The sequence below is a fragment of the Pelecanus crispus genome, chromosome 21 (assembly GCF_030463565.1).
Source record: "Pelecanus crispus isolate bPelCri1 chromosome 21, bPelCri1.pri, whole genome shotgun sequence".
Taxonomy (NCBI): domain Eukaryota; kingdom Metazoa; phylum Chordata; class Aves; order Pelecaniformes; family Pelecanidae; genus Pelecanus; species Pelecanus crispus.
Window position 1 is genome coordinate 873,592 of NC_134663.1, and position 23,337 is coordinate 896,928.

Genomic DNA, 23,337 nt, shown 5'->3' on the forward strand with positions numbered 1-23,337 from the left:
AATACGTTGTCATTACGTGCCTGGCCTTTCCCTGGCCCCCGCGTCCCCCCGGGCTCTGGCGGGGCTGGGGCCGGGCACCGCCTGCCAAGCGCCCGCGGCACCATATTGGTGCGTGGGGTGCCGGGGCGCAGGCGTGCCCGCGTTTTAGGCAGCGCGGCGAGGGGTCGGGACGGTGCCCTGGGGAGGGGGCTGCAGCCCCCGCCCCGGTGGCCGGCTCCCTTGGGAAGGAGCGGGGCGCCTGGGGTCACGCCGGTCCCATGCCGGCCCCCGGGATGCCGGAGCGGTGCCACGTGGCACCAACCCCTCCGGCCCGGCTCGGTGCCCGGTCGCAGCCCCGCGCAGCCCCCGCTCCCCGGGCGATGCCGCCAGTGCCTTACCGGGGAGCGTCCTCGGCCAGGGCACCGTGCCCCCCGGCTCTGCCCCTCCGTGCCCGCCGGTCTCCGTCTCGGGGGTGGCTGCAATGCCTGGCTGCCCGAGCTCTGCTCCGCGGAGCTGGTGCCGGTTTGCTGTGCCGGGGAGGCCGGGGCATTTCCCTCGCCGGGGATGGGGCCGCGCGTGCCCCCATCCCTCCCCGTCACTGGCGTTGAGACTTCAGAGCCAGGACACTATTACTTGAAAGTTTATTTTGCCTTTGTATGGAGAAATATTATTTGTTGTAAACTCTTCTGTAATGAATCTGGAATTCTTGTAATTATTAAAGACTTTAACCGAGACTTTACAGCCATGGCCCCGTCCCTGGGGGGGCGGTGGGGAAGGGGCTGTAAGGGGTCCAGGCGCCAAAGCTGATCCAAGCGACCAGTGTGGGAAGGCGATGTGCGGAGAGTGGCGAGGCGTGGCGGCTGGTTTTGTGCGAGCTCTGTTTTTCATGGCTTCAAAATTCCCCGTCGAAACATTCTCCCGTTCAACAACCAAAACCCATTCGCCTCCTTTTTGCTACCAAAAGGACGCGTGCGCGACTGGGACGGTGTCAGAAAGTGTCGCCTGGTGGGTGCCTTCCCGGGAACGACCCGCCCGCCTGCCGAGGGACCGGGTCCCGCTGGTCCCCACGCGAGGACCTGGCAGGAGGTGCTGCCGTCCCCGCGGGCTCGGGGTGAGGCAGCCCCGCGAGCCCCCGGCGGGGCTGGGGCGGTGGGCGTCCAGCCGGGCAGCCCTCCCCTCCTGACGTAACCGCTGGCGGCTCCGCTTCCATCTCTCCACTTCTTTTTTTCTCCTCCCAGGATGGAGCCGGTGCCAGCCCCAGCCTGTTTGCATTCAAACTTGACCTGCTGCCTCCAGAAACTGCTGGCCCTGGGAAAGGCGTTTCATTGCCCGAGAAGCCCGGGGCAGTTAAAGATGCTGCTGAGGACCCTCAATTTGGGCATCATGGGGACATCCTGCGCCCCACAGCCCCCCAAGCTGCTCGCGCACACGGGGTCCGGGCAGGGGTGCTGGCTCGCCCGGAGGGGCGAGCGGCTGCCAGCCCCTTTGCCGAGCACGTAAATGGTTAAGATGAAATGGCTGCAGGCTCACCGGCCTCGCTGGCCCTTTTAAAAGCATCTGCTTGTTGCTATTTCCCTGTGCAAATTAAATCGATCAGCTGCGCTTTGCCCCTCCCCTCCCTAAATTAAGTAGAGCTTTTAATCAAGTGATTTATGTTGAATTCACAGTCCTAGATTAAACTCGCAGCCCAGGCAGCCAGGAGCAGGGCTGGGGGTCTCCATAAATCACCGCTCTCCCTGGGACCGACTTGGCAAGGCGGCGGGGAGAGATGGAGCTCGTGTTTACATCATCAGAAATGGCTGCTATCACAATCTTCTGCTCATTTCCTGGGGTTACCAGGAGGGCAATTAAATATGATAATAAGCAGAGCGACTCCGGCAGCGCTGCTAATGCACGCCGCAGGGCTGGGGAAGGGACGGGCACGCGCGGCCGGGTGCCCTCTTTGCATCCCCTGGGGGAGCCGGTGCCCCGGGCACGGACGGCCCCTCCGGCAGAGCCCCGGGGATGCTGCGCTGCCTTTCAGCGAGCCGAAGCCCCGGGGGGCCGCAGGGACGGTGCTGCCTGGACGCTGGCCCCGGAGCAGGGAGATCTGGCTCCTCTCAGCTCTTCCCGGCACGGCATTCTCTTCGCGTGGGCAACTCCAGGAGATGCAGGTACCCCAAAGCTGGCGGCAGCACCCTTCGCTCACAGAGCCAGCGCACGGGTGGCCCCCGCACAGAGCAGGACCCCCAGCCACCAGCCCCGAGGGCGGCAGCAAGCCCGGGACGAGGCTGCAGGAGCAAATCCTGCGACCCCTGCGCAGGACGCCCGGGAGAGCCCCGCTCGGGGCTGCGCGGGGACCTGCAGGACCAAAGCCGTCCCCATCGCCGTCCCCATCGCCCAGCGCTGCTGGTCCCTGCCTGGGGGTGCCTGTGGCCCCGCCAGCGCTGCCCGGCACCGGGCCCTCCCTGCTGCAACTGAATTTAGGAAGGTGGATGGGACGGGGTCCCTTGGGAAACGACCCCAAAACAACAGGGGATCCGGAGTCACTGCCTGCGGGAGCCCCCCGAGCGGGTGGCCGGGGGCGTTGGGTGTTGGTGACCGCCAAGCGCTCAGCTCACGACGGCATGTTTGGCTCTCACAGCATCCTTTGTCTCTTCCACTCCTCGCCTTCCTCTTTCTCTCCTTTTAAAGCCCTCCGGCTGTGCAGGACCGAGACAATCTCTTGGCCCGCGCCCAGGACCTGGCTGCTCCGCTCGGCGCTGAGCTGGGCTTTGTCCGGCTGCCAGCCATGGCAGGAAACCTTCCTTGCAATTCCACCTTGACGCGGGGTCCCAGCTCCCGGGGCATGGCTCAGCGGGTGCGTGGGGAGTGACCCCCCCACCCCGTGCCTCCCACCCAGCTGCAGGGTCAGCGCCGCCGCGAGGCAGCGGAACCCAGGGGTCCGGCTGCAGCCCACCCCGGCCACCCACAGCCCGGCGATGGGCCGGTGTCAGCTGAGCAAAGACGGAGCCAGATGTGTGCAGCTGCGGCAGAGGCAATGGGCAAGGGGGCACGCGGCTCCCCCCAGAACCCTCGCCGCGCCGCGGCAGCCGTGTGGCACGCCACACGGTGCGGGCGGCGGGACAGGCAGGGCAGCCCCGCCGGCAGCGCGGGTGAGCAGGGTGGGCAGGGGGGTGCCGGCGGCCCCCAGCGCCGCGCGGTTTCACGCAGCCCCTCGCGCCGCGCGGCCGATGGCGAGCGGAGCGGCAGGGATGTTGCGGTGGTGAAGCCAGGGCAGCTTTCCAGCCGTAAATTGCTTCCTTGCGAGGAAATAACCCTGCCCCCCCTGCCCCAAGAGGTGGGGGGCTGCTGAGCGGAGACCGCAGGAAGCTCAGCAGGAGCAGGGCCACGGCCGCAGCCCCTGGCAGCCCTCCTCTGCCCGGCACTCAGGGCGGCACTCCCCAAAACCCCGGCGATGTCCAGGAGCAGGCGCCCCTTCACACCCCCTCCCACCCCAGCCCCATCCGTGGGGGGCTGCTGGGCGCGGGGGGCTGCGAGGCAGCGGCAGAGGAGGGCAGCTCTGGAAAGGGCCGCTGGCACGCGGGGGTCCGTGCCCGTGCCGAGCCCTGCGGTGGCTGTCGGTGTCCTGGCGCGCGTCCCAGCCCCGGTCGCACCATCCGCTCCGGCCCTGCCGAGGCGGGAACTTGGCACGGCTCTCGGCGAGGCTCCCCTGCTGCACATCACCGCCCTGACAGCTCGCGCACCAGACCCTGTCAAACACCACGGATCGGCTTCATTTCATCCAAACAAAACGTCAGTCATGAACCAGGGCAGCTGCAGACAATTCCTGCTCCTGGCCAAGCCCCGCCACTGTGCGGCGGGCTCCGAAGGGATCCTGCACCCTCCGCACCCCTGCGTGCTGCCTTGCTCCACGGCTGCTCTCGCAGTGTGGCTCCGGGATGGGATGCTCCCAAATCCTGAGCGCAGCCGGTGCCGGGCCGGTGGCGGCACCGCGGCTCAGCTCCGGGCGCGGGGGGAAGCCCTGCAGCCCGGGCAGGGGCCGAGCATCCCCCCAGCACCCCTGCGCTGCAGCCGGGGCTCCGTCGGGTGCAGCCGGGGCGCGTGGCGGTGCAAGGACGGGCAGAGACGGGACCATCGCTGGCAGACAACCCGGGGACGTTGCCGCCTGCGCCCCGTAACGCTCCGCGCAAGGTTTGGCCGTCGAGCCCTTGTTCTACGTTACTTTAAGCTGGTGTAAGCCCCTGTCTCCTTTGTTACAAATTTATAACAGAGACAGAAAGCCTGCTAGGAATGCAATGCTCGAATACAGGAGGCTATAAATCTCCGCCTTTGTTGTGCTTGGGCCTCACTAAATCAGTGCTTTTCCCTCTGAATATTAATCTACTCGAGAAGTGCTGACCAGTGCATCTTTCCCCGACAGCTTTCTGTGGAAGAGGCTGACGCAAGGACCAGGGCTGGCGGTGGCACAGGAGGTGTTTGCGACCAGCATCCAGCCCAAATCCCCCGTCTCCCGGGCAAGCGGCTGCCCCCGCACCGGCACGGCGTCCGCTGGCGGGATGGCGGCAGACACGGGTGCAGTAAAGCCCGGCTCGGAGCCGGGAGCAGCGATAGCGTGGGGATGCCCGGGGGAAGGATAAACCAGCGGAGGAGCCGGCTCTCGGGGCCGAGGGGAGGGCTGAAAGGTGTTTGGCACCAGCGTGGCTGGAAAAGCTCTCCCCACGCCAAAGCACACACGGCCTTGGATCTCTGCAACGTTTAATTTGCCCGATGTTGCAGAACAGAATCCAGTAATTTATGGGGCTCTGCTGGGTTCGTTTCCTCCGCTCGCTCGGGGGGTCGTGTAGCAAAACCGCTGACTCTCCCCTTCTTGTGCCTGTGGGGTAAGGGGGTCCCAGGAAGGTGCCAGCGGTGCCGGCACGCCGGGCAGAGCCAGGATCGGGCACGCGCTGCCAGCCCCGCAGCACCCGCAGGCGCCTGCCGAGGGCACGGGGGACCAGAGCTCCTCTCCGCAGCTTTGCAGCACAAATCCACCCGGGAAGGACTTGCCTCTCCCAGGCCAGGGGCCGGCTGCCTGCCGGGGCAGGGAGGAGGTCGAGCCCCGGCCCCACCAAAAGCCCTGCGGCGGCCGGCGACCTGCGAGGGCTGGGGGGAAGCAGCTGGGGGGTGTGCGCGGAGATTTTTGGTCTGGAAATGGGTTTGTTCAGAGATGCGTGAGTGGCGCAAGGCTGCTCTGGGTTCATCCACCTCCGCCCAGCCCCAGTGCCCTGCTCCCCCCGAGAAGGGAGCCTTTGCTCAGGATTTGTGCTCGCTTGCAGGCTGAACACCGAAGCTGGCAACCCTGCCGCGCGGCTGGGGGGTCACCGCAGGAAAACCAGGGAAGAGCAAGCCCCAGCTTCCAGATCTTTCTAAATTGCAAACACAGGAGGGAAACAGCCACGGAGCGACCCCGTGCCAGCGTGGTGTGGTCACAGCAGAGCGCAGCTGGGAGGACGGGGCTGCGGGGAGCGCCTTAGCTCGCCCTTAGCTCGCCCTTAGCTCGCCCTTAGCTCGCCCTTAGCTCGCCGGCGGCCGAAGCACAGCGCCCAGGTGATGCCGCAGGCTCCCCGCCAGCCCCTCTTCGCTCTCCATCTGCAAAACCTCTCAGCAGAAGAATGTGCTGCTCCCTCCGCGGCAGGCGCAGGCTGGCTCTGGCTCTGCCTTCGTCCCGCCCAGGACGCCCCGCCAGCCTCCTCCTCCTCTCCCTCCGCCTCGAGCAGGGGCTGCCGGGCAGGAGCATCCCGAGGGAGCTGCTGGGAGCCGGCACGGGCTTGGCGCTCAGAGCGAGCAGGTAGGCAACGGGGACAGCTTGCTGCCAGCATGGCTCTGGGTGCCAGCCACTGCTTCCCGTGTTAATTACTGTTAACGACCATAAAACCAGCAGACAACAGGCCTCCTCGTGCTCCCGCGCCTCGGCCGGGAAACTCGCAGCCCCTGACGCCCCGGTGAAGCTGCCAAGGCTGCGGAGCTGAGCAGCTCCCCTGGATCTTGGGTTACCCGGAGGAAATGTGCTGTGTTTAAGCCCCCCCTTCGAGGATGGCAGCGGCGGGGGAGTTTGAGAGCTGCAGGGCTGGGGGGGATGCCTGACCCCAGCGGACGGACCCGTCCCCCACCCAAAGGCATCTCTCACGCAGCGCGGGATGCTCCAGGGATGCTGGACCTTTCGGACAAACCCGCTGCTCCTCTCTGGGCCGGTTGAGCCCAGCTGGCAAAGCGGCTGCCGAAGGAGCTGTTCTCTGAGCATTTCACCTCAAACTTCCCTAGGCGGTTGCTAAACACTGCCAGGAAGAGTTCAGTCGAGTTCAGAAGTCGGAGCAGTCACAGGCCTGGAACACCAGGCAGGAGAAGATGACTTCCCTCATTATCCTGTATTACGTGGTATAAGATGTTCTCCTACGATGTATTTAAGGACTATTGGAGTGGCAGTCTTTCAAGGGAACATTACCCATTTGCAGGAAATTAAGGGTATTATCTCAGTAATTTTCTGCCTACCTCTTGCGCCGAGACCGGAAAAGCCCCTGACAATTTGAAATTCAACTCCAAATTCTCCAAACACCCGGAAAACTTCCCAGGCTGCCAGAATAACGCAGAGCCCGGCGGTGGGAGGGGCTCCCACCCGGAGCGGGGAAGCAGAGCGGCTCGGGGGCGATGCGGGATCCCCCGGTGCTGGCTGGGCTCTCCCTGCAGCCGGCACCCGCTCCCCGCGAGCCCGGCAGAGCCAAAGCAGCCCCGGGAGGGGGGCACGTGTCTTTGCCCCTCCGTGGCCAACGGGCTCGCTGGCAGAGCTTGTTCTTCCCTGGCTGAGTCCCAAATCCCATCTGTATCAGGGCAGGAGCACCGGGAGCCGGGGCAGAGAGGTCTGGAATGGGGAGACAAGCTTTGGGTGGCCACGGGCGATGTCCCTGCCCGTTCCACCCGCACAGATCGCCGCCGAGCAGGCTGAGGGCTGGGGTTTGAGCTGCGCAGCGTCCCCAGACAGGAGCATCCCCGGAGCGACAAGGCCTGCGGAGCGTTTCCGAGGCGTGCGCGGGAGGAGGGCTGCAGCAGCCCGTCCCCAGGGACTGGGGCGTCAGCCCCAGCAGCCCCCCCGTGCTCCGAGCGTGCGTGGGCAGGACGGAGCCGTTTCTCCCTCTCCTCTGGGGGCAGGAGCACCCGGGTGCAGCGCCCGCTTTGCTGGGTGACCTGACGCGTGAGCTGTCACGTTGTGAGCTGTGCACGTTGTCGCAGCCCCGTGCTGCCTCCGGGACCGCCGTGCTCCGAGCAGGACCCCTGGCAGGGGGGGGGGTGTCTGCTCCAGCTCCCGGGCTGGGTGCACTCAAGGACGCTGTGCCCCCCGCACAGCACCGCTCACCTGCCATCTGCAAAGCGGGACCGGTTCCGAAAGCAAAGCCCTGCTCCCCTGCCCGCCCCCGGGACCCCCTGGCTCTGCCAGAAGCACCTGGGGAAGCAGGGCTCACCCCGCCCCCAGGGAGCCCTGTGCTGGGGGGGGGAGCGGGTCCCTTTAAATCCAGAGCAGGAGAAGGGCTCCTGCCCTATAGCCACCCTATAGCCCGCAGCCCCCGCAGCATCCTGGGCTCTACCGGTAAGTGCTCCCCAGCTCCGGGGCTGTGCTCTTGTTATGATTATTGTTGTTGTTCTCTAGGGAATGGTTTATTTTTTGCATAACTGAGGCTGTGGAATGGGCTGAGAGGGGTCTTCTCCCCGCAGCTGCTGGGATAGAGTTAATTTTCTTCCCAGTGGCTCGCACAGTGCTGTGTTTTGGATTTAGTAGGAGAATAACATTGAATATCAATAACATTGATAACACGCTGATGGTTTAGTTGTTGCTCAGCACTGCTTATGCCAGTCAAGGACTTTTCAGCTTCCCAGGCTCTGCCAGGGGCACAAGGAGCTGGGAGGGGGCACAGCCAGAAGAGTTGATCCCAACTGCCCCAAGGGCCATTCCATACCATCCGGCGTCATGGGCAGTATAGAAACTGGGGGGGTTGGCCGGGGAGCAGCGATCGCTGCTGGGAACTGGCTGGGCATCGGTCGGCGGGTGGTGAGCAATTGCATTGTGCATCGCTTGCTTTGGATATTATTGTTACTATTATTATTATATTGTTATTATTATCATTACTATCTTACTTTATTTCAATCATTAAACTGTTCTTATCTCAGCCCAGGAGTGTTTCTCACTCTCACTCCTCCGACTCTCTCCCCCATCCCACCGGGGCAGGGGGAGCAATGGCTGCGTGGTGCTGAGCTGGGGCTGGGGCTGAGCCACGACGCCTGGCTGTGGAGAAGCTGGGTGCTCGGCCCTTGCCCCTCCGGAGGGCTGTGGGCATGTGCTTTCACTCAAAACCCTTGTTCCCAGAGTCAGGTGTTCAGACACCTCCGATAACTCTGCTTTAGTGACTCTCCTCCCTGTAGCTTTTCCAAGCCTATCCCTGTTGGATCGTTTACCCTGAGAAGCTGACAGCCTGATCCTACTCAGCTGCTAGTGCTGCCGGCACGCCGGTCCGTATCGGATGCGGCGTTAAGGGAGGGGAAAGATGAGTTCAGCGTGGCTGTGCGGCAGGTACCTGCTGGGCTCGCCCGCTGCAGCAGGCAGGCTCGCTTCCCCAGGCAGCAAGCGCAGTAGCGACGAGCTTGGCGAGCTGCAGGAGCGTGTCTGTGCGCTGGCGTGGCTCGCGCGGGGGCTCGGCTGGGGAGCCTGCGGCAGGGCACGGCTGCGGCACCGGCTCCCGCGCAGGCTGCAGGAGCAGCAACCGGGCGGCGATGCCCACGCGAGCGCGGGAGCCTTGGGGACCCCATCTCCGCCGCGCCTGTGCCCACCGATGTGCTGCCCTGGGGGCTGTGGAAGGGGCAGGAGTGGGTGGGGAGGCCGGGTCGCAGGCAGCGTCTCCCCGCTGCCTTGCCTGGCCCGCGGGCAGCGCCATGCGGTGTGGGGCCAGTGCCGCGCAGCGTGGGGCCAGCGCCATGCAGCGTGGGGCCAGCACCATACAGCATGGGGCCAGCGCCGCGCAGCGTGGGGCCAGCACCATACAGCGTGGGGCCAGCGCCGCATAGCGTGGGGCCAGCACCATACAGCGTGGGGCCAGCGCCGCATAGCGTGGGGCCAGCGCCATGCAGCGTGGGGCCAACACCATACAGCGTGGGGCCAGCGCTGCGCAGCCTGGGGCCAGCACCGCGCAGCCTGGGGCCAGCACCATGCAGCCTGGGGCCAGCGCCGTGCAGCCTGGGGCCAGCGCCGCGCAGCGTGGGGCCAGTGCCGAGCAGCCTGGGGCCAGCACCATGCAGCCTGGGGCCAGCGCCGTGCAGCCTGGGGCCAGCGCCGCGCAGCGTGGGGCCAGCACCATACAGCGTGGGGCCAGCGCCGCGCAGCGTGGGGCCAGCGCCGCGCAGTGTGGGGCCAGCACCATGCAGCCTGGGGCCAGCGCCGCGCAGCGTGAGGCCAGCACCATGCAGCCTGGGGCCAGCGCCGCGCAGCATGGGGCCAGCACCATACAGCGTGGGGCCAGTGCCGCATAGCGTGGGGCCAGCGCCATGCAGCGTGGGGCCAGCACCATACAGCGTGGGGCCAGCGCCGCGCAGCGTGGGGCCAGCACCATGCAGCGTGGGGCCAGCACCATACAGCGTGGGGCCAGCGCCGCGCAGCCTGGGGCCAGCACCATGCAGCGTGGGGCCAGCGCTGCGCAGCGTGGGGCCAGCACCATGCAGCCTAAGGCCAGCACCATGCAGCGTGGGGCCAGCGCCGAGCAGCCTGGGGCCAGCGCTGTGCAGCCTGGGGCCAGCGCCGTGCAGCGTGGGGCCAGCACCATGCAGCCTGGGGCCAGTGCCGCACAGCGTGAGGCCAGCGCCGCGCAGCGTGGGGCCAGCACCATGCAGCCTGGGGCCAGCGCCGCGCAGCGTGGGGCCAGCACCATGCAGCCTGGGGCCAGCGCCGCGCAGCGTGGGGCCAGCACCGCGGCCCCGTGGGTTTGTTTTGCCTCCCTTGGCTGGAGCTGGCCTGGACGCAGCGCCGGGGTCTGAGCTTTGAAGCTCAGCTGCTGCTGCAGGCGCGGAGAAAACAGAAACCTTTGAAGTCTGGTTGGTGCTGAAAACACTTCATTACGCTGCGCTAATGAATGGCTGATTCTGGGAATTTGAAATTCCTCAGCCGTGATGGGTGCCTTCAGACGGCTCCATCGAGAGGGCATTTCTGGGTAATGCTCCCTCCTGTGGCTCTTAATTGCCCCTGGAAATAAAACCAATTTCTCAACCAAACTTTGCCTTCCCTGACGTCGGCTTGTTATTGTAGGGTTGCGTGCAAGGCCCAGACTCTCCATGTGCTGCTCTGTTGTTACGGGGCTGCAGCCAGCTCTTTAAAATGAGAAAGGGCTCGCAACGCGCCCTGTACACGTGGCTTTTATGTGTTGCTTGGGGAGCTGGAGCTTGAACCCCGCAGGGCTGTTGGCTGGGCGCGAGCTGGAGGAGAGAGCACATGGTTGTCCCCCCCGCGCTGGCTCCGGGACCCCCAGACACCGGGGAGCAGCAGGAACAGCGAGACCCTGGCGCAGTTAGGAGCGTGACCCGGCTTTACAGGGTCTGAGTGTTTGTAGTACTGGTTGCTGAACGTCACTTGTGTCTGGAGGCAGGATCCTGGCTTAAATCCGAAGGGTTCGCAGGCAGCGGTACCTGCGCCCAGCACGCGCGAGGTTTTGCACCTGGTTTTAAAGGGTTTTGCAGGCTTTGGTTTGGCCACGCCTGGCCCTGCCATGCCTCGGCTGCCAGCCATGGGCCAACAGCCCTGCCCGCCGCTGCAGGAGAGCCCGGAGGGCGGGATGCTCCGGCCACGGGGCTGGGCACCCACGGGGACGGGGCTGGAACTGGGCACCCACAGGGATGGGGCTGGGCACCCATGGGGCTGGGCATCCATGGAGCTGGGGCTGGAGCTGGGCACCCACGGGGCTGGGCACCCACAGGAATGGGGCTGGAACTGGGCACCCACGGTGATGGGGCTGGGGCTGGGCACCCACGGGGCTGGAGCTGGGGCTGGGCACCCACGGGGCTGGAGCTGGGCACCCACGGGGCTGGGGCTGGGCACCCATGGGGCTGGGGCTGCAGCTGGGCACCCATGGGGCTGGGGCTGGGCATCCACGGGCCTGGGGCTGGGGCTGGGCACCCACGGAGCTGGGCACCCATGGGGCTGGGGCTGGGGCTGGGCACCCATGGAGCTGGGCACCCATGGGGCTGGGGCTGCAGCTGGGCATCCATGGGGCTGGGGCTGCAGCTGGGCACCCACAGGGATGGGGCTGGAGCTGGGCACCCACGGGGACGGAGCTGGGCACCCACAGGGATGGGGCTGCAGCTGGGCACCCATGGGGACGGAGCTGGGCACCCACAGGGCTGGGGCTGGGCACCCACGGGGATGGAGCTTGGGCACCCACGGGGCTGGGGCTGCAGCTGGGCACCCATGGGGATGGAGCTGGGCACCCACGGGGCTGGGGCTGGGCACCCATGGGGCTGGGCACCCACAGGGATGGGGCTGGGCACCCACAGGGATGGAGCTTGGGCACCCACGGGGCTGGGGCTGCAGCTGGGCACCCATGGGGATGGAGCTGGGCACCCACGGGGCTGGGGCTGGGCACCCATGGGGCTGGGCACCCACAGGGATGGGGCTGGGGCTGGGCACCCATGGGGCTGGGGCTGGGCACCCTTGGGGCTGGGCACCCGCAGGGATGGGGCTGGGCACCCACGGGGCTGCGCACCCACAGGGATGGGGTTGGAGCTGGGCACCCATGGGGCTGGGACTGGGCACCCACAGGGATGGGGCTGCAGCTGGGCACCCACGGGGCTGGGCACCCACGGGGCTGCAGCTGGGCACCCATGGGGCTGGGCTCTTCCCAAACAAGGCGGTTTAACTCCGAGCAGCCCGTTTCGGGCCTCATTCGGCACAAGGCTTGCATGGTGCTGCTATCTACCGGTGGGAAGCGGCACTGGCCGTGCCTCCGGGCGGGACCGGCGCTGCCCACGCGTGGGTGCCGGGGAGCCCCCGGCAGCGGAGCCGGGTGTGCGGGGGGCAGAGCCGGGGAGCGGGGCACAGCCGAGGCACCGGCGACGGCTCCCAGCCTGGGAGAGCACCGGCTGGCTTCGCTGGTGCGGAGGCTGATGAACTTCATGTCGTACTAGAAAAACGCGTCCCTTAGTAACAGGGTCTGGAGCACAGGGCTGGTGGGGAGCGGCTGGGGGAGCTGGGGGTGTTCAGCCTGGAGAAGAGGAGGCTGAGGGGAGACCTGATCGCTCTGCAGCTCCTGACAGGAGGGGGCAGGGAGGGGGTGTTGGGCTCTTCTCCCAAGGAACAAGCGATAGGACGAGAGGAAATGGGCTCAAGCTGCGCCAGGGGAGGTTTAGGTTGGAAATTAGGAAAAATGTCTTCACGGAAAGGGTGGTCAAGCATTGGAACAGGCTGCCCAGAGAGGTGGGGGAGTCCCCATCCCTGGAAGTGTTCAAAAAACGGGCAGAGGTGGCACTTGGGGACATGGTTCCGTCTCATCTGCCCTTGATTGGTTTAGTGTGGGCTTGGTAGTGTAGGTTAATGGTAGGACTGGATGATCTTAAAGGGCTTTTCCAACCTAAACGATTCTATGATTCCATGAATGTAAACTATTGACTGCTGGCAGAGAACGGGGGCTTGGGGCAGCGTGGCAGAGCTGGAAAAATTCATCAATAGTAATGGAATTACTGCATGTACCTGCTAGCATGGGACAGGGATCGATTCCCTCGACTGCGTTAGCGTTGGCTGAGCCACCCCTCCAGCGGGGATGGCTCTCCGGCTGCGGTTTTCCAACACCATTTGTGAACAAATCGGAGGTGTCCAACCCTGGCGCTGCAGCAGCAGCCCCTTGGTTAATGGCACCCGCTTTTCTACTCCTCTTGAAGCTACGCGCGCAGCTCCACGAAAGCACGCGCAGCTTACCGTGGCTTCTGAATTGACACAGCAGCTTCAGTGGCACGAAGGTAACAAAGGAACTAAGGTCGTGTAGGAGTAATAAAATGGAAGTTCAGCAGTAAGTGGGAGCTAGTGTTGCTGTTTCTTCCAGTTGTGTAAATATGCAACTCTGTGTAATCCAATTCAAGATATACGTGGCATACTATTTAAGTGCTTCTATTGGAAATCTGTAGAGTATGAAATACCTTCCCCCGATCATTGCTTTGAATAAAGGCAGGGATTTGCATATTGTGCTGCTGAGAAATAACTTTACACGCATCAGACCTCTGAGTGGTGGACTTGGCAGTGTTAGGTTAATGCTTGGACTGGATGATCTTAAAGGTCTTTTCCAACCTAAACGATTCTATGATTCTAAGTTCCTGCAGCGTGGCTTGGCTGGAGTTGTCTCAGTCCCCACAGCAACAACTTATTCAAGCTTATTTCACTGCCACTTCTTTTCTTTGGCACTTCAGGAAATGCTATCCACAGTCACACTGAGCTTGTTTGCCTTATCAAAAAGACTAGCTTGCCTCCTGTCTGCGACCTTCTTGCTTTGATACGGTTCAGTGAACTAGGCTGGCTCTGCAAGCGCAGTTTGTGTGCTGTAAACCAGGGAGACTTTTCCCATGCACCGCTCTTCCCACTTACCTTGAATTCAGGAATTCCACCTCACTATTTACGCGCTTTAGCCATAACACAGACATTACTTGCGTTCTTTTACTCCTGCACACTAATCTCGGTGCTCGACACCAGTGAAATCTTGCAGTGAACAACATTTGCACTCAGCTCTTTAGGGGGTGAAATGCTTTTCTGGACGAAGCGGGCTCTGCAGATGTTAGGTCACAGTTCAGTTCAAATAACAGCAACTGTCAGTGTTATCAAGGAGGCCAGGCTTCTTTTAAATAGACAGGTAGCCAAAGGCTATTCTGTCTCAGTCGGCAAAGTAATGGCTACCAGCAACACCTCATCCGCGCTACGGAGACAGGAGTGACACTCGAGCAATGCTGTTATTTTATTGAAATAATATTTGTTCTCATTTACTAACCACCGATTAAATACAAATATTGAGCACTGCATACTGGCTGTACTAACAAGGCAGGGGCGCAGGTAGAGAACTCAAAACACAGTACAGCGGGAGCCGTCCTCTGCAAGCTGCTTCTGCCTTGCTAGTAAAAGCCTGAAGTCACACGTTTGAAGTGCTGGTAACACTTGACCTTGAGATGACTGGCTTTTTTTGAGTCGGATTGTTCTAAAGGCTGTCTGACCTCTAGAGTAGACATTCCATTCTACTTAGCACCAAGTCTAACTTTAATTTTAGAGTAAGTATAAATATACCTATTTAAAATCCATAATGTAATTTCTGAACATTTACATAGGACAAAGTAAAAAAATTAACAAATGCTAAAATCAGCTTTTCAGTATCCTCCTGTAGAGTCTACCAAAAAAACCACTCAACGCTGGAGTGTGTGAAGAATCATTTTGTAAAGTACAGTAAGCCTGAGAGCACTTGCTGCTGTGCAGCTCTGAGCCTGATAAGGTTTAACCAAGTCTTACATCGGACTTGGGAAATGCGTGTGGGTCCCCAGGTTGCTACCTCACGTGACCCAGCGGGATCCTAAAAACGCAAGTCTCTGCCTTCTGTAACAGTCTGGCACCTGCTGCGGCTCTTACTGACGGATGCGAACGCTCAGGCAGCAGAAGCTGTCCTCTTCACTGCTCTGCTCTTGTCCAGCAAGTTCTTAAGTCTTTCTGAACAGTTAAGTTCCACCACACCCTTGAGGAGCGCGCTGGTCCTCCCTTCGCTGCGGTTATTCTCCTTGGTGCAAACGCGACAGTTAAATACAATGGCCACACAGGTCATTCTGCGCACTAGTTATTGGTTAAACCACGCTAACTAGGATCAAGAGCTTGAGCTTGTAAAGCCACGGCAGCAGGGCAAGCTGCAAGCCCTGGATTTGTGGGTATGTTCCTGCAGAGGATTTCAAACCGTAGAACAGGCTTTACCAGACTTGCAGCCTAGCTCACTCTGTACCCAGGCCTTTACGCCAATGAAAAGCTGCCTTTCCTAAGGTTTAAGAGCACAAATGCCTGTTCAGTAACTGTACAGACAGCAGCATCATTATTCACATATTTACAAGATAAGTTAAAATGGCAGGGGTAGGGGATCCAGTACAAATGAGAAGCCGGTGCCATCCAGATAGCCTTAGCACAGCCTCGCTGCTAATAAGCTTGGAATAGACAGAGAGGCCCCTGAGGGCTACTGACACCTTTTCGCGTAAAGCAGCCTCCTGGAAAATCACTCTGCCCTTTTAAGGAGGTGCGGAGATGAAAGCTCTTCTCTCCCAGTTAGACAGTCCTTGCTGGCTTCGGGCTAGACTCCGTTGGCGCCGGCCTTGCTGCTCTGAGATGCTTCCATTTTAGTCTAGGTGTAAGAGCAAGTTGCAGATTTTAGGCAGTACCAATACAAATGCTGCTTAAAATTCAAAACCTTTTCTGAAGAAGGGATCTTCCCATTTACTATGGGAAGCTCTCTGGAATGTACCAGCTGACTAAGAACAAAGTTTTTCAGGGTAAAGGAGGATTCTCCTCTCGATAGAAGTGAGTCTGGACGCCCAAACGTGCCGTCAGTGGGCATCCCAGATTTATACATAAGCAGTTAAATTGAAATAAACTATTCACAGAAAGAAAATTGGCGAAAGAAAAGGCAAGTCACTGTAGAAATATTTTTACAGATACAAAATGGCACTGAACGCTATGGTCGTTCTGAGGGAAGGCTGGTCTATCCTAGTGGCCCAAAGCAGATTATTAAGGAAGAATACAAGGAGAGGACGTGCTGGTAATTCCCCACAATGCTCTGCTACCCTCCCCAATTTGACTGCAGTCTCTCAGTCACACGCGGCATTTTTGTATTTAACAGCCCTCAATGCAGTTCTCGTCCACAATTTCTCCAGTCGCTCCCTGAACTTGACATTCACAACATCTTGTAGCACAAGTTTCCACAGTTTATCTGTAAGTTGTGTGAAGAACAATCTCCTTTGGAAAGTCTTAAGGATTTTGAAAAGCTTACCTCTCGTGGGGGAGGCTTAACTGACACTTCTGAGATTGGCAATTTCTCTGTTGGCTGAGATACAAATTCTTCATTCTTTAAAGAAAAAGCAGCTTTAAGTCACAGAACCCTCTCAGAAAACAAAGCTCTAGCTAGACCCCATGCAGTCCCATCTCCTTCCTGAATAAGGCTGTTCCCTGCAATGCCTGTTTGTGAAAGCTATATGTTGTCATTTCCATCACTTCCCCTATGCAATTTAACAGAGCTATTTGGAAATACTTCTAGCAGTTGATGCAATATTCTCCTTGAATTTCTGTTGCTGCTGTTATCAGCTTGGACTAATCTAAGGAATTCACTTCGGCCTTATGCTGAGAACCATATGCTCTGGCTTTCTTACTCCAGATATTTTGGCTCTTTTTGTCCTGGACAACTCGGCCCAAGTCCACTAGGAGAGCTGAAAACAAGTCAACTTTAACTGCCTTCTCTGAGCTAAATGCACCTGGATTGAAGTCTCTGTATTTATGTGAGTACAGCAACTTAAAGGCCTGTGAGTGCTCCTCTGCTGGAAGCCAGGAACATGGTATTGAATAACCAGCTTTTCAGCAACAGGACCAGACGTGCCACAGCACATCTCTGTATCCTTTCAGTGTCTCTTAAGTCCAAGTAGGCACCTGTGAGGCTCTCAGGCAAAATCATGTACACAATGCAAGAATATACATTCCTTACGTGCTCTGTGCAATGGTGTCAAACATTGTTTTTCGTCTAGCTTCCGAAAGGTTTGTTTGCACACTCTTCCCAAAGATTACAGCACTACACACATTTTCCTACTTGTAGCCTGCTATTTTCTAACCTTTCTTCCCTGTACAACGGGGGCAGGATCCACTAGGGTCTCTTGACCTTTAGGAACGGACAGCATGATGTCAGCAGTTTCACCTATCTACGGAAGAACATATAGTTCAGTACAGTTATAACTTCAGTCTGCCTGGAGGATCAAAGAACAAGAGTCATGTCACAGTGCTTCATTTTTATAATGTGTAATGGTTAAACTATTAACCTGAAAGTTTTATTCAAACAACTCACCTTATTTTGTGGCACCGGAACAGACTGTGGCTTTACATCTATCAAGTACAAGGCACGGGAAAGCAGGAGCAGAGAAGGTGGAACGTTCTCTTTTAAATGCAGATCCAGCCACTGTTAGAAGAAAACAGAAGGAAAAGTTACTTCATATCAGCTCTATGTCAGTACTTATTTATAGAGCACTCTTTGTCCTTAAAGATCTTAAAGCTATCTTGAGTTTGGCTAAGCCAGTTTTGGTTTTGTTTTTTTTTTTTTTTTTTTACCACAATGAGAAGAAATAGTTTTGAAGAGTTAAGAATACCGTATGGAATACACACTAGAGAGGAAGTTTCCATCTACTAGTGAGGTACCAACATCACTACTGACAAACAGCCAACAGTGAAAGCTAAGTACTTTGAATTATCTACAGCTTCTCTGAAATAAGGCACCTACAGCCAAATCTGTAATCTGTTTGAATGCTTATAAAACGCTACTGTTGGCTCTACTACAAGTCCTGGCTACTTTAGAAGCTTAAAACATATTCTGCCCCCCCGGCTTCATCTTGCTTCTAGCTGGCCCTGATGCTACTTGGTTTTCTCTTTAGTCTAAGACACAACTTGGATGCTTCATGCCTTAAAGCTCAGCTATGCAGGCGAGGATCCATCTAGAAACACTTGCACGAATTCTTAGTGAAACTGTGCCTGCTCTATCTGAACGCTGCACGCCATTCTGTCCTAGGAGAAACCTTGTCAAACAAGACCAGAGCAGAGTGTGCTTGCCTGTCTGAGCTGTTCCTTTAGTTGCTCCTCTGAGAGACCCAACGATCGCATTCCCCTGGCTCTGCATGCGCTCTGCAGTTCAGACACACTTAGGCCATTGACTCCTTCCTTGGCAATCATCTGAAACGAAAAGGCACGTTCCTACCTAGGCAGAGTAAGCCAAAACACCAATGTACTTGATGAGTCTGAGCCCAAAGAAATGTCTGTTTAGGTAAACGTGCATAAAGTCATACCAATACAAAGCTGAGACAGAACTGACTTTGTAGATAATTCATTTTGTCCTTGAAAGCTGACAGTCTTCAGCTACAGAGGATGAAAACCTTTGATCCTGATTTTTTTTTTCCCCCAAGTACTGAGAATTTCACTTTCACATGTGATCCTATAGGTTTGAAGAACTGACTCAAAGACAGGTAACCCTGAGAACCGTGAAGATTGCAGGCTTTAAAGCTGAACCTGCGGTTAGTTGCACATGCCTTTCAGAACTGGTCACCTCTTACTAGCGAGAAGTTTTCTGGTCTTTCCTCCATGTCGTAATAGGATTCTTAACACCATTTCAAATTACAGTTCCAACACAATCGTAAAATGCAGGCTGGAAGGGACTTCTGGAGGTCCCCAGTCCAACCTCCTGTTCAAAACAGGGTTACCTTAGAAGTTTCTTTACATTGCTCAGCCTTTTCCATATCTCTCTAGGGATGGGGATTTCACAACCTCTAGACAACCTATTCCACTGTTTACGCACTCACTGATTATTTTTTTTTCCTTATCAAATTGGAATTTCCCTTGCTGCAGCTTATGACCGTTATCAGTTGTCCTTTCACCATGCACCTCTAAGTCTGGTTCCATTTCCTAATAACCCCATTAGGCAGCTGAAAACAGCAAGCAGATTCTCCCTTGGCCTTCTCCAGGCTAAATAAATCCAGCCACTTTATAAACTAATATAAACTCATACTGAATTCAGTTGCTTAAAATCTTTTAAATATTAAAAAAAAATATTTATTCCAGAATTGGAACCTCCCTTTTTTACAAGTTAGTAAGACTCCAGAGTAAGAATGTAAGGGTGTTCTAAACAGTGACAGTATCCGCAGTGCCACACTCGTTAGGGTTCACCAAAGGCAGCAAGGGCGCAGGAAGATGACCTCCCATTCCGTTTTTTTCCTAGAATCTTTCATGGGGAGAATCCCACTCCCATCAATATTAAACTTCACATCTGAGGATGGCGTGGGCAGTGACACATGCCTTATGTAAGGCAGGCAGTCTGTGATTCAGAGGGCAGAGCTTGAGATCGCGAAAAGCGTGCATTCCACCAAAGCAGTACAGCTGTGCTGTTTTAAACTTACTTCATCATCTGCCTTGATAGTTCTGAGTCTCAGCAGAAGCTGAAAGCGCAGCAGGTTGTTGGTGCCAATGGGCTGCAGCTCAAGCAATTTGCAAAGAGCTACCAGCTGCGGCCGTTCCAAGTGTTCCAGGGTCAGCTCATCCTCAAACAGCTTGGAGAAGCGTACGATCTCTTGGGTACTGGGCTGATGGCCACTGTGACGAATCTAAACAAAGCAGAGGTGTCAGGGCCAAAAGCCAAACTAAAACAGAATCACGGTTTGTGAATCCTCTTCCCCCTCTGAGGACGAAGCCCTTCCTGTTTCTCACACTCACATTATCGTCTCTTGATGGGAATGGAATGATATAGTTAAAAGGCCAAAGTGAAACAGTGTTTTCGAATGGCAGCTTGAAGGATTTCACATGGTAAAACTTTCACTGTTGCTCCAGGATGGAAATGCTTGTCTGTACAGATGGCTCTGACACATGGGGTCAAAAGCTAGTGTTAGCTCTGTGCTGTCAAACATCTCTGCAATCTTTGTACAAAACCCATGGTCTCTGCCCAAAACAGCAGCGCTAAAGCGGGTACAAGTGCTATTGCTGCCACCCCCAGCACAGACCCTTTTACCTGGTGTACGTAAGAAGAGAATTGTTTTCCTTCTCCTGTATCCGCTTTGTTCCTTTTGGCCATCTCCGCAATGGTCTCCCGCAGGAACTTTGCTAACTCCAGTTTTGCATTTAATTTCTTTTTCTGCTTTTCTTCCTTCATTTAGGAAACAGAACATAATTAGAAATTCCACTTGAAAATCAGAAGGGAGGGGATTCTGGGAAAGAGATGAAATAAGACTTCAGTACTGAAAGAAAACAGGCTTTGGTTACTGTAGAAAGTGAAATTGCTGTGCACTTTCCTACTGATCACTGTTTACAGAACCATCTTCAAATTCTGCTGCCCTGTCTAGGAATGTCTGACCTAGACGTGTGTGTGAGGCCGATGCTCATTTACAGCAGCAGGCAGGAAACAACAGCTCTTTATGCAGCTGTACAGGTGTTCTAACAAGCTGGACTACACAGTCTGCACCTGCAGAAAGGACACAAACCTTTTTTGACTCGGTCTCAAACGTCGAGGGCAGCATCTCAGGAAAGAGTTTCAAGAATACAGGTAACAGAAATTCCATGAAGGGGACGATGACAAACACCAGGAAGGGAACCAGCCGGAAGAGATCTGCGCAAGTTCTCAGCAACTGTACAGGGAAGAGCACAGCAGAAATTATTATTCAACCAGAGGAAAAAAAAAAAAAGAAAAAAAGTGTTCCAAAGAAGTGTGGCTTACTGTAAAGCCTCTTAATGCATCATTTTAGCAAGGTGTTCATATGTCTGGCGCTTACCCTTCGTCTCTCCCTCCTCGTGAGGACCTGACCATGTAACAGCCTCCACACCATCCTGGCAGCCACCTTAGTGTCAATCCAAAGCAAGTGGAATCCATTGTAATAGTGTTTCAGTTCATCCACAATTTTTTGGCGTAAAGGCTTTTTTCCCACGGGAGTGTCTATGACTTGTTTCGCTGGAGTTTTAGCAGGCTTCGCACCCCGGTTTACAGCGCTTCGTTGGGGCGGGGGTTCATCTCGGAGCTCCTGCCGCAAGCAGGCAGACGTGTGAAACGTTCGCGCAACTTTAGCCGGTGAGCGAGGTAGGCCAGCTCCCAACCGCGCGCAGTGCGGCGATGGCCGGTGTTCAGAGTCTCTTACGCGAGTCCGGTTGAACTGAGAATCCACCAGCTGGACAAAAGCAACTGCTGGAGAGTATGGAGGATTGGAGTGCGCAAGAAGGTGGGAGCCTCTGAAACTGGAGAGGTATTTAAGCGAGTCATAGTGCGTTGTGGCTAAGGCACCTAGGCATTACACACAAATTAGCATTCTTAGTGCCAAATTAAACTCGTGAAATTAATCTTGGGGCTGCCTCAGTATCTGAGATTCTGATCCTTCAGCAGTGGATAAAATATCGAGAATTTGTCTCATGCTAACAACTTTTCTCTTGGGGGAGAATAACTCAAGACTTCAGACTGCCTCTGGGAAGCCCTTCTACCAATTGCATCGGCAAAAATTTGCCAGCTGCAAAGAAAGAAAAACCAAAGCCCCTTCTCCTCTCACCAAGCGTTTAGAACAGAGCTCCCTGCATTTCCTGCCCCTTCCCTCCCCCAGCAACGTCAGCTGGAAAAGACAGGCTGCACGCTGAAGAGGCAAGTGGTTAGATGGCTTGATCTGTTATTTATAAAAGAGCTAAGAGCTCGCAGGCGGCTATGCGGTATGACAACTGCCGAAATCCGTTAGTTTTGGATAAATCAAACTTTGTCATTCTCACGTTTAGCCAGGTAATCTTTCGCAGAAGTTTGCAAAAGTGCTCTGGTGTAAAGCACTGGTATTACACTGAACACGTACACTAGCAAACGCCGGAACGGCACCAGTCACCGCAAATAAATCGCTCAAGAAAAGCGTCATCAGGCCGCCCTCGCTCCCTTGGGCGCGACGCTCCTCCGCCTGCCTCACCCCGGCCTGGTTAGCTCGGCTGGTTAGAGCCTGGTGCCATGATCCCAACCCAGCACGAGGAACGGGGGGAATGCGAGGCACGGAGCGCCTGCGAAACCGCCCGCGTCTTACCTGGCCCTGGCTACCGCAAGGAGCGTGCGGGGGCCGCGGAAGGCCATGGTGCACGGAGCCACGGGCTCTGCCGGGGCGCGGCGGGCGGCGGGACCCTCATCTCCCGCAGCGGGGGCGAGCGGCCGGGGAGCGCTGCGGCCCCCGCGGGGCCGGGCCCCGGCAGGACGCGCCGGGCCGCCGGCACATCCCCGGGCCGCTGCCGGGGGGGCGAGGGGAGGCGTGAGCGGGGCCCGCGGCACCGCCCGGCCCGGGCTGGCAGCGGGACAGCGCCCGACGAGGCCGCACCGGGGCCGCCGCCTGCGGGTTCCCCACAGCCCCGCCCCGGCCGGGCCGGGCCACGGCGCCCCGGTGCCTCCCCGCCCGCGGCTGGCCCGCCCCGGCCCCGCTGCCCTCCCCAGGGCCGGCGCGGCCCCGAGCGCGGCCCCGGCCCCCCGCTCCCCGCCGGGCCCGGTCCTCCCGGGCCGCCCCAGCGCGCCCGGCCGCGGCGCTCTAGCCCGCGGGGTGGCGCTCTATGGTTCCCTCTCCGTCACGCCATCGCGTTGCGTCACAGCCCCTGCGGCGGCGGCCAATCAGAAGGCAGGATCGCGGCCCTGCCGGAGGCCACCCAATGGGAGCGGGGTGGGGCGGGGCTTGACCCGAGATGCCCTCAGGCGGAGCCGCTCATTGGCTGCGTGGGCGGCGGGGGCGACGTGCGGGAGGGCGGGCCTTGGAGGGTGATGTCACGGGCCGGTGCGTGACGCCATCGCGAGGCGGTGAGGCTAGGCGTGACGTAAGGGAGAGCGAGGAGGGGGCGCGCTCGGCATCGGCCTGGGGCGGCGGGAGCGACAGCGGCTGGGGCGGCCCCTGGGCCTGAGGTGAGGCCCGAGGCGAGGCCTCCTCCCCGGCCCGGGGCAGGCGCAGGCCGCGGGGCCCTCGGCGCGGCCCCGGGGCCCCCCCCTCTCCCGCCCGGGTGCCACCTGCCCGCAGTTCTGCTGCCGGCTGCCCCAGCGCGCTCTCGGGAGCCGGGGGTGCTCCTACCCGCACGGCGAGGCCGGAGGGGCGCCGCTGCCGGCCTGCCTGCGGCCGCACCTTTTCCTTGTTATTTACCTAGCGCCCGGAGAGCGGGGGAGAAATCGGGAGCCATGCACGGAGACGGGCTCCTGGCTGGAAGGGACCCTCTGGTTCCGCTCCGCGTGCCTGCGGCAGCCTGCAAAGCCTTGGCTCGAGTCGTGGCGAAAGGTAGGAGAGCTCGTTGAGCGGTCGGCTCGCATGCTAATGTCGTGTCATTGGCGACCGTGTCGGATGTTTCCTGGTGCATTGAAAGGTTTTTCAAAAGGGCAAACGCCATTGGTAGTTCAGCAGCCCGTGCTACCCAGCGAAACGTTGATAGTATACCTTTGGGGTTTTTTGCATGGAACAAAACTTTGCTTCTATGTAAAAGATTCCCGTTCAAGTGATCACAGTTTGTATCTATATATAGAGCAGAGCCTACTCCGAGCAGCTGCGTGTGCGATGGGGCATGTAAGAGGAGAGTCTGCTTTTGTGTGTTACCGCCTGAGA

The 23,337-nt window shown here is 58.4% G+C and overlaps 1 protein-coding gene across 4 annotated transcripts; it reads right to left on the reverse strand.

The window, feature by feature from the left end:
• Positions 1 to 13,937: 13,937 nt before the first annotated feature.
• LETM2 (leucine zipper and EF-hand containing transmembrane protein 2) lies at positions 13,938 to 21,854 on the reverse strand. Of its 4 annotated transcripts, XR_012831788.1 has the most exons (11): positions 21,799 to 21,854; positions 20,530 to 20,986; positions 20,242 to 20,385; positions 19,773 to 19,907; positions 19,168 to 19,371; positions 17,831 to 17,950; positions 17,076 to 17,186; positions 16,846 to 16,932; positions 16,017 to 16,091; positions 15,217 to 15,371; positions 13,938 to 14,765 (listed from the first exon to the last, which is right to left on the reverse strand). XR_012831788.1 is itself a non-coding variant. In XM_075723971.1 (10 exons), the coding sequence occupies exons 1-10, from the start codon at positions 21,843 to 21,845 to the stop codon at positions 15,321 to 15,323; spliced, it is 1,431 nt and encodes a 476-aa protein (XP_075580086.1). In that variant the 5' UTR covers positions 21,846 to 21,854; the 3' UTR covers positions 13,938 to 15,320. The 4 variants fall into 4 exon arrangements, 3 of the variants coding, with proteins under 3 accessions (XP_075580086.1, XP_075580085.1, XP_075580087.1); XM_075723971.1 differs by having other exon boundaries at positions 13,938 to 15,371; XM_075723970.1 differs by lacking the exon at positions 13,938 to 14,765 and having other exon boundaries at positions 15,329 to 16,091.
• Between the last annotated feature and the right edge of the window lie 1,483 nt (positions 21,855 to 23,337).